At 44.0% G+C, this 16128-nt stretch overlaps 2 protein-coding genes across 4 annotated transcripts in view; one reads left to right on the top strand and one right to left on the bottom strand.

The window, feature by feature from the left end:
* LOC142099920 (uncharacterized) overlaps positions 1–16128 on the bottom strand; it is a 263337-nt gene that overhangs the window by 90520 nt on the left and 156689 nt on the right. The gene's annotated exons all lie outside the window — the stretch shown is intronic.
* MST1R (macrophage stimulating 1 receptor) overlaps positions 1–16128 on the top strand; it is a 35858-nt gene that overhangs the window by 9344 nt on the left and 10386 nt on the right. The window contains exons 2-10 of the mRNA XM_075183889.1: positions 7296–8228; positions 9475–9820; positions 12691–12879; positions 13257–13379; positions 13463–13633; positions 14571–14749; positions 14829–14967; positions 15542–15681; positions 15809–15976. Of these exons, the coding sequence (XP_075039990.1) occupies positions 7351–8228; positions 9475–9820; positions 12691–12879; positions 13257–13379; positions 13463–13633; positions 14571–14749; positions 14829–14967; positions 15542–15681; positions 15809–15976 (2333 nt within the window). The 5' untranslated portion in view covers positions 7296–7350. The remainder of the gene's footprint in view (positions 1–7295; positions 8229–9474; positions 9821–12690; positions 12880–13256; positions 13380–13462; positions 13634–14570; positions 14750–14828; positions 14968–15541; positions 15682–15808; positions 15977–16128) is intronic.

Genomic DNA, 16128 nt, shown 5'->3' with positions numbered 1-16128 from the left:
CAATCTCTGGACAGATGTGCCTTCATTTCATGCGTGGAGCGCATTAAGACGCCAAAAGTCCATGAAGTAATGTAGGGCGAATGGATTTGTTGACGAATGTTTTTTTGGTTTTTTTTTTTGTGTTGTTTTTTTTTTTTCCTTTGCGTCAATGTTGGCGTTTGGAAGAGTAAAATGACCATAGTGTGAAAGCTTGTCGTGACGTGTGAGTGCGCTGTCGCCACAAGGACTAGCCGGAGGTTTGGTTTGTTGCGTTTATCGGGTTCTGTAAATGCCCTATGTCTACCAACCCCCGGGTTCTCCTCAGGAACAGATCACATATTGGTGGGTATATTTTACTGTAAGCTCCCGCAGAGCCAGCCCCACCCTCAGGGCAGGAGAATGTTCTTGTATCACAGGCCAGGAATGCGGGATGGGCTGTGGCTTCAGGTGACAGGAATCTGTGCCAGAAACTATTCATCCAGGTTGTGCAGACAGAGGTGTGTTGTATACACAGAGATCTCTGACACAGCAGGAACTAGAAGCAATGGTGAGGAAGAGGTTAAACTATATGGATGCAGACAAAGGGGAAATCATTTTAGGAAAAGAAATGTAGAAGTAGAGAAAGTAAGAAGGATGCGTGAGCCACCAGCAACCTCCCCAGATCACTGCTAAATGTTAGCGTGCCACCCTTCACCCACAATAGTTACCATTATGGGTGCTGTGAGGGATCTAGCAAATGACCACATTACCCACAACACTGAGATCTGCTAAATCCAGACATTAGGTCTATATGGGATGTTACTACAATATTCAGTGAAACCTATACTGCAAAGTGCAGTGTCCTGCGTGGGCCCGTGCCCTGCCCCGTGTGTTTGTACACGGAGGAGGACACCAAGCTAATACACATCTGTTCATATTGTAGCTATTAGTGATGTCCTCCTCTTCATGTGAATGAGTTCAGATGAATGACTTATTTATTGACGTGTCATTAGAAAGTTTGTGGTCCTTTTTAGAAGCTCAGCTGGGCCGTAAAATCAGAAAGTACAAATATAAAGTTACACCTGAGCAAATGCTCTCAATAACCAAGATGCGCTGCCGCGTTCCGCTCTGATCTCCTCTCACACATAGGGACAATGGTCGGTGATATAACAGAGATTAACCCTGTGTGTTGCTATAAGATCACGTTTAACAGAGACCCCGTCGCCTATACTCAATGGTGACATATATGTTATAAGCTGATATTGATGAAAATGCTCTGATGCAGGAGGTACAATGTGCCTCACTGATGATGTTCGTTCCGATACATATTCATAACTTTTGTTTTAGCACAGTCGGTGTGTACGTGGTGAAATGAGCACACACTGGTATAATGTTCCCTTCATCCAGGGATAGGCAACGTCATCATGCCGCTCGCCCGTCTATGCTTTGTAATAATCATTCTTTTGTCTGTTGGTTAATCTCTTTATAATTGTCCTTTACTCGTGCTGTTCCTTAGAAGCGAAGGAGTCACAACTAAGGGATCTTTTTATTTATTAAAATAATACTTATCACAGCGATTAAACTAATACTTATTGTCCCCCGGCCCCTCTCCACTCTGCTGATAAATGAGAATATGGGCTCCCCCATGCAAAGCTGAAGAGCGGTGGGCTTATTATTAGTGATAATCACGTACATGTATAGTACACCGGAGAAAACGCCCATGTCCGCCAGCTATAGGGATTTTTGCCTTTGGATTAAGACGCCCCTAAGAATGGGACTTATTTAGTTGTTCGTTAAAGTTTACTCAATGTAGTGTCACATCAGATAATGAATAACATATCGGAATAGACACGCATTATTTAATACAGACATTAAAAGATGAGGAAACTGCAAGTTCTAGAACTTGTTGCTTAATCACAGACTGGGACAGTATCCAGCCGGGGCTCCTGGGGAGACTCTAGACAGGAATATGAAGTGACCGGAAACATTGGATATACATCTCCCATGATCTGCTCCTGTTACCACATCCACCAAGATAACCGCGTTGTTTCATACAGAATGGCCCATTCCAGTTTCTAGGTACATGTGACTATGGTCAGAGCCAGTGGCGGAACTACCATTGGTGCGGCAGGTGCCGTGCATCGGGGCCATGGAGATAATGGGGCACGCTGCATGGCAAATGCAGAGGGTCGGGGGCCCGGGTTCCCTCCTCCCAGCCTACCGGCATCAGGGCCTACAGCTCGCTAGTTCCACCTCTGAGCGGAGCACTCATTGTATTCTCCATCTCTTGTATGTCCGCAACAAGACGTGTGACAGACGGGTGGTGCTACCATTAGGCGACCTAAGGGGCACCTAAACTCCTAAATGAGTCACATTAAAGTTTGCGTAGGCGTCTCCTAAATGCAGAGAGGAGCCAGGTACTGTGCACTGATTGGACCATCTAACTGAATCTGACAAATCCCAGGCGTTGTGAGATACATGTCAGGTGCCCCAATTCCACATTCTCCTATTAGTTCAGGGGGCGGATGGGAGGGTAAGTGGGGGGGTAAGTGGGTAAATGTGGAAGGAAACCTCTATCTCGGTAGCTTGTCAGGATTCAGTCTGCGATCTGGAACTGTGCGGCTGGAACTTGTGCCAGTGTGGTTGATTGGTATTCGTGTCGGGCAGAGTGCCAGCTTGTGCTACATATAACGTGGAGACGAGCCAGGGATGCCTCTGTTTTATTCTTCTAAACCCAGGGAAGAGTCTCCCCCCCCCCCCCCAGCCATAAATGCCACAAATAACCGGTATATTCCTGGTACGCCCAGGCCGCAGGTGCCTGTAACATAGTTGTCGTTATTATAAAATAATATCCCAAGGACATTTTGCAGCTAAGGCATGTAAGCAGATCACGTGTGACCTTAGTACACATCGGTCACCATGACGGCATGTTTACCGAACTTCAGTGTAATGTTTTCCCCTTCAATAAACAGACATCCATATAAAGTATACAGGATGAGAACAGATGGGGAGATTCCGCCAATAAACAGGAAGATGCATTTTGCAGTATAGTAAATATATGAAAAAAATTACGGACAAATCTTTTAAAACCTTGGACTGTCCTTAAAATCAGCATCTACTTGTATATACTGAATGTTTTTATCTCTGTTCACATAACTGACTGCAGTCAGCTTTTATATATTCCAGATATTCCGATAGACACAGCACAGATGGTTCCTTTATAGAGACTAGGGGGTATATTTACTAAACTGCGGGTTTGAACAAGTGGTGATGTTGCCTATAGCAACCAATCAGATTCCAGCTGTCATTTATTTAGTGCATTCTACAAAATTAAACCTAGAATCTGATTGGTTGCTATAGGCAACATCTCCACTTTTTCAAACCCGCAGTTTAGTAAATCTAGCCCCTAGTCTGCACCAGACACCTCTTTATTTAGGCAAACGGTCTGTGAACTAATCAGTAGCAGCTCCTAATACATACATTGTTGTGGAGTAAAGGAAGAAACGAACATGGATGCAGGGCCCGGCACTACTTCTGCGTCTCTGGACATACGGCGCGGGGCCCAGCACTTGTTCTGGGTCTCTGGACATATGGCATGTGCGCGGGGCCCGGCACTTGTTCTGCGTCTCTGGACATACAGCACGTGCGCGGGGCCCGGCACTTGTTCTGCGTCTCTGGACATACGGCACGGGGCCCAGCACTTGTTCTGGGTCTCTGGACATATGGCATGTGTGTGAGGCCCGGCACCTGTTTTGCGTCTCTGGACATACGGCACGTGCGCGGGGCCCGGCACTTGTTCTGCGTCTCTGGACATATGGCACGTGCGCGGGGGCCGATACTTGTTCTGCGTCTCTGGACATACGGCACGTGCGCGGGGCCCGGCACTTGTTCTGCGTCTCTGGACATATGGCACGTGCGCGGGGCCCGGCACTTGTTCTGCGTCTCTAGACATACGGCACGTGCGCGGGCCCGGCACTTGTTCTGCGTCTCTGGACATACGGCACGTGCGCGGGCCCGGCACTTGTTCTGCGTCTCTGGACATACGGCACGTGCGCGGGCCCGGCACTTGTTCTGCGTCTCTGGACATACGGCACGTGCACGGGGCCGTATGTCATTCAATGTCATTGTATGTAAATTATTTCATGATTCCCTCAAAGTACAACGCTGCACAGTATGTTGGTGCTTTATAAATACATGATAGCAATAATAATTATTGCCATTAGCTAACTAACCATTTCCGTTCAGCGGTCAGCGCAGAGAGCCCATGAGCAGCCGCAAGGGATTTTAGGACTTTACATCCATTACCATTATATTCCAGATAAGCTTCGTCAAATATATTACACATGTATGAGATATTATTTACCATTAAATATAAGATATATTATATCACACCATGAGGTTGCTGCCAGCTCATTACTAGGAATTATTGTTGGGATGATTGCCTGTCTACCCCTGAACCGTGTGTCATTACTGACCTCTGATCATACCACATATTGATTAATGACTGCCAACTATAATCAGCTAAATCCCCTGAATCTCTATGTAATGTAAACATGTAACCCTTGGAACATACAGCACTAGTAAGTAATATTTATATTCTGGGGGACAGGACAATCTTGTTTTCCTAATGGTCTCTTATGCTGCCTCCATCCTAATAGAACCGATACAATGTGTGATAAATGGGCTCCTCCATACTAAAGCAGAGTTATCGGCGTTGGGCCTGTGGCTGGCGATAAGCTCCTTTAATACATAAGGAACAAAGGCCAACTGTACTCTAATAAATCCCACCCATAGGGAGAGACAGAAACCAAACATCTCAGCAACCGCACAAGCTCGAGTTTGGCACAGAAGAAATATTATATATAATATATTTGGTATGAAATCCAGATGTTAATAGTTAATGACCAACTGCCAGAACGTTTTACTGCAGACAGACAAGAATGTACCTCTAGCCGGAGCTGTACAGTCTCCGAGCTGCCTATCTATATTGTACAATTGTTTATGGGTTATATTTCCTGGAAGATGAAGTTAGTATGTGAAGGGTTACTGTGCTTGTATGATTATTTTTGTCCAGGATTGTGAAACGATTTCTTCTGTAAACGTCCTGCGAGTGGAAGAATTTGTATCATTTCCAGAATGATGACAGAGTATTTTGCAGGGATGATAGGAGGGCTGAGCCTTGTACACACATGTAGGGTCATGTCCGTGTGCACGGTCTCCTACGCATGCTATATCCAGCCATGCGCTGCAGAGCAGGGGATGGTCATAGGAAATGCAGTAAGATTGGGCAAAGCTTGTTGATGGCACACAATGTGAGTCCCCAGCAAATTGTTCCTGTACTTATGTCTCCCCCCGCTCTTTTGGAGGGACAGTACGTTTTTTTATTTCCGTAGTGTCAGATGTTGAGGTTTATGCACCGGCCTCCTCTCTATCTCCAAAGGAAAACGATTGTGCGTTGTGCTGTTTGTGGGGTTTATGGATGCTGTGGTCGGCTGCTATCCAATGTATTTATTATTATTATTATTATTATTATTATTATTATTATTTTCTTTATATAATGCCACAACACACAAAAACACAGGGTGAACATAAAATCTGCATATACAGTCAGGTCCATAAATATTGGGACGACACAATTCTCATATTTTGCGCTCTATACACCACCACAATGGATCTGAAATGAAACAAACAAGATGTGCTTTAACTGCAGACTTTCAGCTTTAAGTTGAGGGTATTTACATCCAAATCAGGTGAACTGTGTAGGAATTACAACGGTTTCTATATGTGCCTCACACTTCTTAAGGGACCAAAAGTAATGGGACAAACTAAACAATCCTACATCAAACTTTCACTTTTTAATACTTTGTTGCAAATTCTTTGTCAATTACAGCCTGAAGTCTGGAAGGCATAGACATCACCAGACGCTGGGTGTCATCCCTGGTGATGCTCTGCCAGGCCTCTACTGCAAATGTCTTCAGTTCCTGCTTGTTCTTGGGGCATTTTCCCTTCAGTTTTGTCTTCATCAAGTGAAATGCAGCTCAATCGGATTCAGGTCAGGTGATTGACTTGGCCATTGCATAACATTCCACTTTTTAGCCTTAAAAAACGCTTTGGTTGCTTCTGCAGTATGCTTCGGGTCATTGTCCATCCGCACTGTGAAGCGCCGTCCAATGAGATTAGTCAAATGCTTCAGAATATGAGCAGATAATATTGCCCGAAAAACTTCAGAATTCATCCTGCTGCTTTTGTCAGCAGTCACATCATCAATAAATACAAGGGAACCAGTTCCATTGGCAGCCATACATGCCCACACCATGACACTACCACCACCATGCTTCACTGATGAGGTGGTATGTTTTGGATCATGAGCAGTTCCTTTCCTTCTCCATACTCTTCTCTTCCCATCACTCTGGTACAAGTTGGTCTTTGTCTCATCTGTCCATAGGATGTTGTTCCAGAACTGTAATGGCTTTTTTAGATGTTGTTTGCCAAACTCTAAACTGATCTTCCTGTTTTTGTGGCTCACCAATGGTTTACATCTTGTGGTGAACCCTCTATATTCACTCTTGTGAAGTCTTCTCTTGATTGTTGACTTTGACATTTGAAATTCTTCTTTCATCCACCACAGTTGTTTTCCGTCGTCTTCCGGGACTTTTGGTGTTGCTGAGCTCTCCGGTGCGTTCTTTCTTTTTAAGAATGTTCCAAACAGTTGATTTGGCTACAACTAATGTTTTTGCTATCTCTCTGATGGGTTTGTTTTGATTTTTCAGCCTAATGATTTCTTGCTTCACTGATAGTGACATCTCTTTGGATCTCATATTGTGAGTCGACAGCAACAGATTCCAGATGCAAATGTCACACCTAGAATCAACTCCAGACCTTTTACCTGCTTATTTGATGATGAAATAATGAGGGAATAGCCCACATATGTCCATGAAATAGCTTTTGATTCGATTGTGCCATTACTTTTGGTCCCTTAAAAAGTGGGAGGCACATATAGAAACCGTTGTAATTCCTACAACGTTCACCTGATTTGGATGTAAATTCCCTCAAATTAAAGCTGAAACTCTGCAGTTAAAGCAAATCTTGTTAGTTTCATTTCAAATCCATTTTGGTGGTGCATAGAGCCCAAAATATGAGAATCGTGTTGATGTCCCAATATTTATGGACCTGACTGTAGATAGGACACAAAATCAAACCCATGACCCTGGTGCTATGAGGCACCAATGTTTACACGGCATGAGTCTAATAATGCAACTGGAGATACCTAGGAAGAAATGTAGATGGATATGTATTAGTAACCTCTGCATATACTGACAATGTGCTGTTCTCCTTAGGTATCATAATATGGATGCTCTGTTGTGGTTGTCCCTTTGTCCTCCACTGAGGTGAATGCAGATCCCTCCTATGCATTGTCTTCATACATCCATGATGTGGAATCATTCCTGGCTGGTTTTCATCCTCCTTCTGTTAAGAGGCAGCTCAGCCTCTACCTGGCAGTGCCCAGCACACTGCATAACTCTAGACCCAGATGTCCAGTATAAATTACCCAGCTTCATAGCACCAAGTCCTATTCAGAATCTGGCGGCCAAAGTGGACCATGGGTCATTGCTCTTTCTTACCACCACTAACCACCTTTACGTTCTAAGTGGAACAGACCTTCAGCTCTTGCAAGACATCATCACTGGCCCCACCAACAGCTCCAAGTGTGACCTATGTTCCAAATGCCAGATGGGCAGTTCCCTTCCTGACCAGGCAGAGGATACTGACAGCAAAGTGTTAGTGGTAGATCCAGTAGACAACATTTTGTACAGCTGTGGCTCGTCTCTCCGTGGACTTTGCTTCATGCATGAAATCGAAGACTCTGGAATTGTGGACTCCTACTGTCTCTTCCGACCACAAGATAATTCTCCTTCCTCATGCAGGGACTGTATAGCTAGCCCCCTTGGGACGAAGCTCACGGTGGTGCAACACATAAGGAATGTATATTTCTATTTAGCATCTAGTTTGGATTCTCATGTAACCAAGGAATACAGCACAACTTCTGTGTCCATTAGAAGGCTCCTCTCATCTCAAGATGGCTTTGCCGGCAACTTTCACTCACTGACTGTTCTCCCACCGTACAAGAACACCTACCCCATCCACTACATTTACACGTTTAACACTTCAGAATATGTCTACTTCTTGACGGTACAGCTGGAAAGTACAGAAACCAAAACTTACCACAGCAGGGTTATACGTGTAAGCGCAAAGGAGGAGGAGATGAAAAGGTGAGACAGAAGCTCCATATGTTTTATAGACATTACAGGAAATTCATTAGAGGGGAGAGTTTTTTTTTCTAAAAAATGTTAATGAAAAAGTGCTGCAATTTGATGAGAGCTGATGCTGAAGTATTGGCCAACAGCTGACAGTGCAGCTCTGTACTCCTTAAAATCCTCAAAAAGTTATCATTTAGTTATCACCTCTAAGTCAGGTTAGCCCATGTATCATCTGTCTTATTCTCAAAGGCTGCGTTTTGTGTAGGGTTCAGTAAGGGTCTAAAACTGGACAAACACATTGTCATATCTGTGTGTAAAGCAAGTCTGACATCCTATATGAATTTGATCCAAATCATTCAGATTATTGGCAGCATGTTGATAACATGTCATATTAGGCTGAACATGGCTGCTGCGGCCATATGCATGAAAAACACACACACACAGGCACTAAGGCACGCGCACACAGGAACTAACACTCGCACACACCTATGGCCCAACTCTTTTAGGCTTAGGTGAATGTTATAGGGCAGCACGGTGGCTTAGTGGTTAGCACTTCTGCCGTACAGCACTGGGGTCATGAGTTTGATTTCCGACCATGGCCCTATCTGTGTGGAGTTTGTATGTTCTTTCTGTGTTTGCGTGGGTTTCTTCCGGGTGCTCCGGTTTCCTCCCACACTCCAAAAACATACTAGTAGGTTAATTGGCTGCTATCAAAAATTTACTCTAGTCTCTGTGTCTGTATGTCAGGGAATTTAGACTGTAAGCTCCAATGGGACAGGGACTGATGTGAGTGGGTTCTCTATATAGCGCTTCAGAATTAGAGGCGCTATAAACATAGCTGATGATTATAAAGCACCAACGTGTGCAGCGTGGAATGATGTAAAAGGCTTGTTTGATATAGTATCCCGTATAGATGAGCTAGTTTCTGTGTGAGAATAAGATTACAGATGTTGGGGAAGAATGTAAACTTTGTGAGGCAACGCTCAAGAAGATGTAGACAATTGCAGCATTATGTATATGATAGAAAGCTGGTTATTTAATTAGTGACAATAGTATGTACTAGTATATGTAGTGCAATATTGTTACTGCGTTGAGGCCGAATACAAGAGATGTTTTACAAATAACTTCTATTTGAAGATATGGACTTTGGTCACTACTAATAATAATGTATATATTAGAGAAAGGAAGAGATCTGTTGACTGCTGAATGTCTTGTCTTTTCTTGTATTAATGGTTCTCTTGTGGGTGGTCTCTTCTAGTTATCGGGAGCTGGTTTTGGATTGTCGGGTTGAGGATAAACGCCGGCGGAGGTCAGAACCACAAACATTCAATATTTTACAGGCTGCTCACGTTGTCAGTGTGGGGAACGACTTGTCTTCTGAACTGAGTTTGGAACCTGGAGACCTTGTGCTGTTTGCGGCCTTTGCTCAGAGTGAGCCCCAGAGTGCAAAACCCCTCAAGAAGTCCGCTCTTTGCGCGTTCCCTCTGAAGTTCATCGATGAGTCCATCAAGGATGGGATGAAGATATGCTGCAGTGTTGAGTACAAGGAGAAACTTAAGAGAGGGCTTGGCTACTACCAAACCGAGACATACTGCCCCCAAAATGTAAAGTTATGCAAATGGGAGAAGGATTTAAGGGTAGAGACAAAAGTAAAATTAGGAAGGGGAGAGGGGATGATAGGTCCAGAGACAACAGAGATAATAGAGAAGAAATATGGAGAGAACGGAGAGCTGAGTAGAAAGCAAGTGGCTGAATGATGGCAGAAGCTCAGAGTAGCCATTGTTATAACGTACATATAGTACTGAGAGTCAAGTATTATGTAAATGTTGTAGTTAAGGCATTTGTGCAATAGCTGAGGGTAAAGGGCAGAGCTTTTAGCTGCATATTTCAGGCTTCTCCATGGGATCTAGACACTTATAAGGGGTTTATATTCCCTCTGGATAACAAATAATGTATGTACTAGACATACAGTCAAGTCCATAAATATTGGCACATCGACACAATTCTCATACTTTGGGCTCTATACATCACCACAATGAAACTAACAAGATGTGATTTAACTGCAGACTTTCAGCTTTAATTTGAGGGTATTTACATCCAAATCAGGTGAACGGTGTAGGAATTACAACGGTTTCTATATGTGCCTCACACTATTAAGGGACCAAAAGTAATGGGACAAACGACTCAAAAGCTATTTCATGGACATATGTGGGCTATTCCCTCGTTATTTCATCATCAATTAAGCAGGTAAAAGGTCTGGAGTTGATTCTAGTTGTGACATTTGCATTTGGAATCTGTTGCTGTCGACTCTTAATATGAGATTCAAAGAGCTGTCACTATCAGTGAAGCAAGCCACCGTTAGGCTGAAAAATCAAAACAAACCCATCAGAGAGATAGCAAAAACATTAGGGGGTCTATTTACCAAGCATTTTTCCTGTGGTAAACCCCCGAAAACAACAGTTTTCGGGGGTCTACCGTGAAATCATTATGTACTATTGAAGCATCGCAGCAGATATCTCAGATATCTGCTGCTTTGCATTTCCTATCGTTTTTCTGAGCACTCCCCATAACAGTGTATGGGAAGTGCTCAGAACCGCTATGTATTAAAGGCTGACTAGAGAAAATTTTCTCTTTTTTTACATGTTAATGTACGCCATCTGAAGCTGGTGCCATCTGAAGCTGGTGCCATCTGAAGCTGGTGCCATCTGAAGCTGGCGTACATTAACATATCTGAAAACTTTCGCGCTGTCCAGCTCTGCTCTGAAGAGCAGAGCTGGACAGCGCATGTGTGGAGGCATCATGTGATCCCTTCCTGTCAATCATCCTGCAGTTTGCCGGCAAGGATGTTACTGCGCATGCACCAACTATTCAGTCGGTGCATGCGCACTAACAAAAAAAGAAAAAAAAAAAAGAGAAGATCATCGCAGCCTTGAAAAATGAGAAAAGACTGCGATGATCAGGTGAGTCACTTCTCAGGGACAGCAGGTTATCGGCACTGCTGTCCCTGAGAAGTTTTTTAATACATAGCCGTTACTTTTCAATCCTTATCAAGGAGATAAGGATTGAAAAGTATCAAGTCAAAAAAACAAAGGGTCATAAATAGACCCCTAGGTGTGGCCAAATCAACTGTTTGGAACATTCTTAAAAAGAAAGAACGCATCGGAGAGCTCAGCAACACCAAAAGACCCGGAAGACCACGGAAAACAACTGTGGTGGATGACAGAAGAATTTTTTCCCTGGTGAAGAAAAACCCCTTCACAACAGTTGGCCAATTCAAGAACACTCTCCAGGAGGTAGGTGTATATGTGTCAAAGTCAACAATCAAGAGAAGACTTCACAAGAGTGAATATAAAGGGTTCACCACAAGATGTAAACCATTTGTGAGCCACAAAAACAGGAAGATCAGTTTAGAGTTTGGCAAACAACATCTAAAAAAGCCATTACAGTTCTGGAACAACATCCTATGGACAGATGAGACAAAGATCAACTTGTACCAGAGTGATGGGAAGAGAAGAGTACGGAGAAGGAAAGAAACTGCTCATGATCCAAAACATACCACCTCATTAGTGAAGCATGGTGGTGGTAGTGTCATGGCGTGGGCATATATGGCTGCCAATGGAACTGGTTCCCTTGTATTTAATGATGATGTGACTGCTGACAAAAGCAGTGGGATGATTTCTGAAGTGTTTCGGGCAATATTATCTGTTTCATATTCAGTCAAATGCTTCAGAATTCCTTGGACGACGCTTCACAGTGCAGATGGACAATGACCCGAAGCATACTGCAAAAGCAACCAAAGAGTTTTTTAAGGCTAACAAGTGGAATGTTATGCAATGACCAAGTCAGTCACCTGACCTGAATCCGATTGAGCTGCATTTCACTTGATGAAGACAAAACTGCAGGGAAAATGCCCCAAGAATAAGCAGGAACTGAAGACATTTGCAGTAGAGGCCTGGCAGAGCATCACCAGGGATGACACCCAGCGTCTGGTGATGTCTATGCCTTCCAGACTTCAGGCTGTAATTGACTGCAAAGGATTTGCAACAAAGTATTAAAAATTGAAAGTTTGATGTAGGATTGTTTAGTTTGTTCCATTACTTTTGGTCCCTTAAAAAATAGGAGACACATATAGGAACCGTTGTAATTCCTACACTGTTCACCTGATTTTGATGTAAATACCCTCAAATTAAAGCTGAAAGTCTGCAGTTAAAGCACATCTTGTTAGTTGCATTTCAAATCCACTGTGGTGGTGTATAGAGCCCAAAATATGAGAATTACGTTGATGTCCCAATATTTATGGACTTAACTGTATATAACAAGAGCTTAAAAGAAATGGTTCCTGTGAGGTGACTAATGTTACCTAATAGCCCAGTTGAGATATGTTCCAGAACACAATATGTGAAGGACACACAGAGTAGCAACTCGGACTGACTACAAACATTTACTTTATCCAACCACTGATCTCTCTCCCTAGGTGAATGAATCTGCCCTGGTCATAGACCGCAGCTGTTGGAATGTACCCACTCTGGTTACCCCTCCCATGAGACGAGTGGATATGTTTAATGGACGCATGAAGAGTGCTCTCCTCACCTCCCTGTACGCTATCACCCAGGAATCTCAAACCATTGGATTCCTCGGCACCTCTGATGGGAGAATGATGCAGGTGAGCATAGCCTAGGCTCCTGCTAGGGCCCGCTGAGGGGCCCGGAGTACCCTAACCTGTCTTCACATGTTTTTTTTTCATGAGGGGCTTAGATTACTCTAACCGGTGCTTTTTTAACAAACGGAGGGGGGAGAAGGGGGACCAAACCTGTATCTTGCCTATGGCCCCATGGGGTCTCTAGAGCAGAAAATATTCTGTATAAACATATATTGGTGTACAATTATATTTACATTTTATAATGCAGATTTGTGTCTGTTGTACACTGCTGCAACATTGTTGTGTGTTCCGCTTTTGTTATTGTCAGTCACACAATGCGGCAGCCAATGATGTTACATTGTTTCTCTGATTTTACACTGTACTCTCCACCCCTCTGTCAGGTTATTCTGCAACGCAACAGCAACCCACTTATTCTGTCCAACTTTTCCCTGTGTCCCAATGAGTCCGTGTCCCGTGAGGTCACCCGCATCGGAGACGATTTACTATTTGTCACTGGGAACCAGGTAAGTGGAAATATATTGGGGAGTTTACTGCAAGGGGGTAATGTAGACAGAAGACGGGTCTCCATGTCTGACTTTCCCTACAGGTGACAAAGGTCAGCGTTGCAGGCCCTGGGTGTCGTCACCTCCTCAGCTGTAGTCGCTGCCTGCGCGCACCTCGCTACATGGGATGCGGATGGTGTAAAAATGGCTGTTCCCGAAGCCAGGAGTGTGAAGGACAGTGGAACCAAAATACCTGCCTGCCGATCATTAGTGAAGTAGGAGTTTCTCTGTTGTTTTGTCTATTTTGTAACCCAAATAATTGCCCACAATTTCCCACCCCCTGTGAAATCAGTGTTGGAATACAAATCCTTATGTGGCTGGAGATGCAGTTGTTATCGCTGTAATCTTTCCTCCTCCACCACAACCTTTATAAGTGTTTATTTCATTAAGTTGCAAACAACAAGACAAGCGCTGTCAGAGAGAGGAACGTTTAGGTTGCTCCGCAGCATCGGTAAAATGCAGGTCGGACCAGATTAGCACAAGAGTGTGTTCTGCATTTCTGTCTGAACCACATTGAACATAGGAGCAGCTGACGGGTGCTGGGGCAATTATCCTTTCTGGGGGTGGGATTCATACAGAACGTGCTTTGACGAAAGCCTGAATGAGTTGTCTCCAGTATTTGAGACAGGATCATTGAATGATTGGAGCAGGAGCTATCACCAGATGAGACATGACCACTGCGAGCATCTGGTAGAGACACAGTAACTTTACGTAGAGGCATTTAGCTCAATACAGGGGAAGAACTGATTTATTGACACCTTTAGGTGCAAAGCTTGCCTTGAACTCCATCAACCAATCAGCAATTCGCTTTTATCTGTCTAGTGCAACTCACACAATAAAAGAATCTGCCCAGCAGCCAGTATTCTCAACCAAGAAAATGAGCCACGTTGTTTTATTTCTTTAAAGCCATACTGGTTTTTGTTGTTGTTTTTATATTGGATATAATGGCAATAACTGAGGTTATTTACATTATGTGTAGAATTAAAATATTAATTAGATTGTCAATAAGCTTAATTAGCTAGTCTTTGTTCCTCACATCTCACTGTCTTTCTGAAGTGAAGGTACTCCCAGCATCGTACGTCACAGGTCACACTGTGCTCAGCTATCTGGGAGAAGTCTGTCTGTTAGGTAATATCTTTATCTTTGCTGCAGTTTTATCCTAGAATCGCTCCGTTACGCGGTTCCACCACCATCACCATCTGTGGAACTGATTTCCAGTCTCATAAGGTGTACAACGAACCTGCCAACATGCAGATCACAGAGGGGACTCACAGAGTGACCGTGGGATCCCGGGAATGTCTGGTGGATGCACAGAGGAGCCACAGCAGCAGGTAGTATCAGAAAATATGTTCATGTATCGGGACTGAGCTCTGTGGCTGTCGGGATCTAACTGGATCCTCTTCTCTCCAGAATTGTTTGCACTCTACAGACCAGGGGGCCCCCGGACACGGCGTCACCTGCTGATATCACAGTAACAATCAATGAAAATCTAAAAAACTACAATTACTATATTGAAGGCAGCAGCACCATCAATGGCTTCAACTTTGTGGTATGTAATCAGACAGAGTGGGGGAAGGGTACCGGGTAGTCAGAGTTCGCAGGGCAAAGAGGTCAGGGCAAAGAATTCAGGAATTCTGTCTAAGCAGCATTACAATAAAATGAGTGTTTTGTTTTATAATATACAGTATATAAGTAGTTCTAGTTCAGGGGCAGGCCAGACACACACTACCTCCCCCCAATGCCTCCATGTGTTGGTTACTTACAAATCAGAGCCGAATCATCCATTAGGCAACCAAGGCTTCTGACTGAGGCCCAGTGGGCATTGAGGGGACTGGATTTCTTTAACACATTTTCCTGTGTGTGGTGGGGAGGGGGCCAAAGGCCGCACAGTGTCTTAGTTCTCACATTAGTCTGGCTGTCCTCATGGAAGTATCCCCGTATAGTGCTATGGAGGTAGGAGTCCTGCCGGTGTTTATAAAGACACGTTCATCTGTAACACACCGGTTCCAGAACACGTGTGTCAGGGTCAGAGATGAGCTTCAGAGATCACCGAGGTCATGGTGTGATAGAAGACACAGAGCTTGTGACGTCCCTAATGTCTCCCTATCTATATGTCTTCACAGGAGCCAGTTCTTACGTCCGTGTCTCCATCTTTTGGACCTTTGGTTGGAGGATCCAGACTGATACTGAAGGGACAAAATCTGGGAGCGGGAGAGACCCAGCAGGTTTATGTAGCAGACTTGGAATGCAGGATGGACAATGAGTGAGGACTTAGATATTCACCATATATTATAGGTGGTGGGGGAGCAGTGCTTATATATTGGGGTGCACTGTAAGGATAAATAAATTTATAGATGTCTAGACCTGAACCTCTATTTCTGTCCTTTTAGGTCTTGTCCTACAGGCGACCTTTGCTGCATTACACCTCCAGTCAACTCCCTTGGACCCAGAAATATCACTCTGTGGTTGGATGGAGCCCAGGCCCATTACCCCCAACCGTTCATCTACAAGCCTAACCCACGCGTTGAGAGCATCCAGCCTCGCTGCAGCTTGGCTCGGTAAGAGATGTTCTTGGCTAATATAAGATGGATAATGGGGTTTTAGTGTCTCCATATCTCACAATACTGATGTCTGCATCTGTTACTTTGTACTTGGAGGCCAGATACAAAGACAGCAGGTCACACAATACAGAATAGAAAATATATACAAT

This window comes from Mixophyes fleayi, chromosome 8, assembly GCF_038048845.1.
Source record: "Mixophyes fleayi isolate aMixFle1 chromosome 8, aMixFle1.hap1, whole genome shotgun sequence".
Taxonomy (NCBI): Eukaryota; Metazoa; Chordata; class Amphibia; order Anura; family Limnodynastidae; genus Mixophyes; species Mixophyes fleayi.
This window is presented reverse-complemented; position numbering and strand designations above follow the sequence as displayed.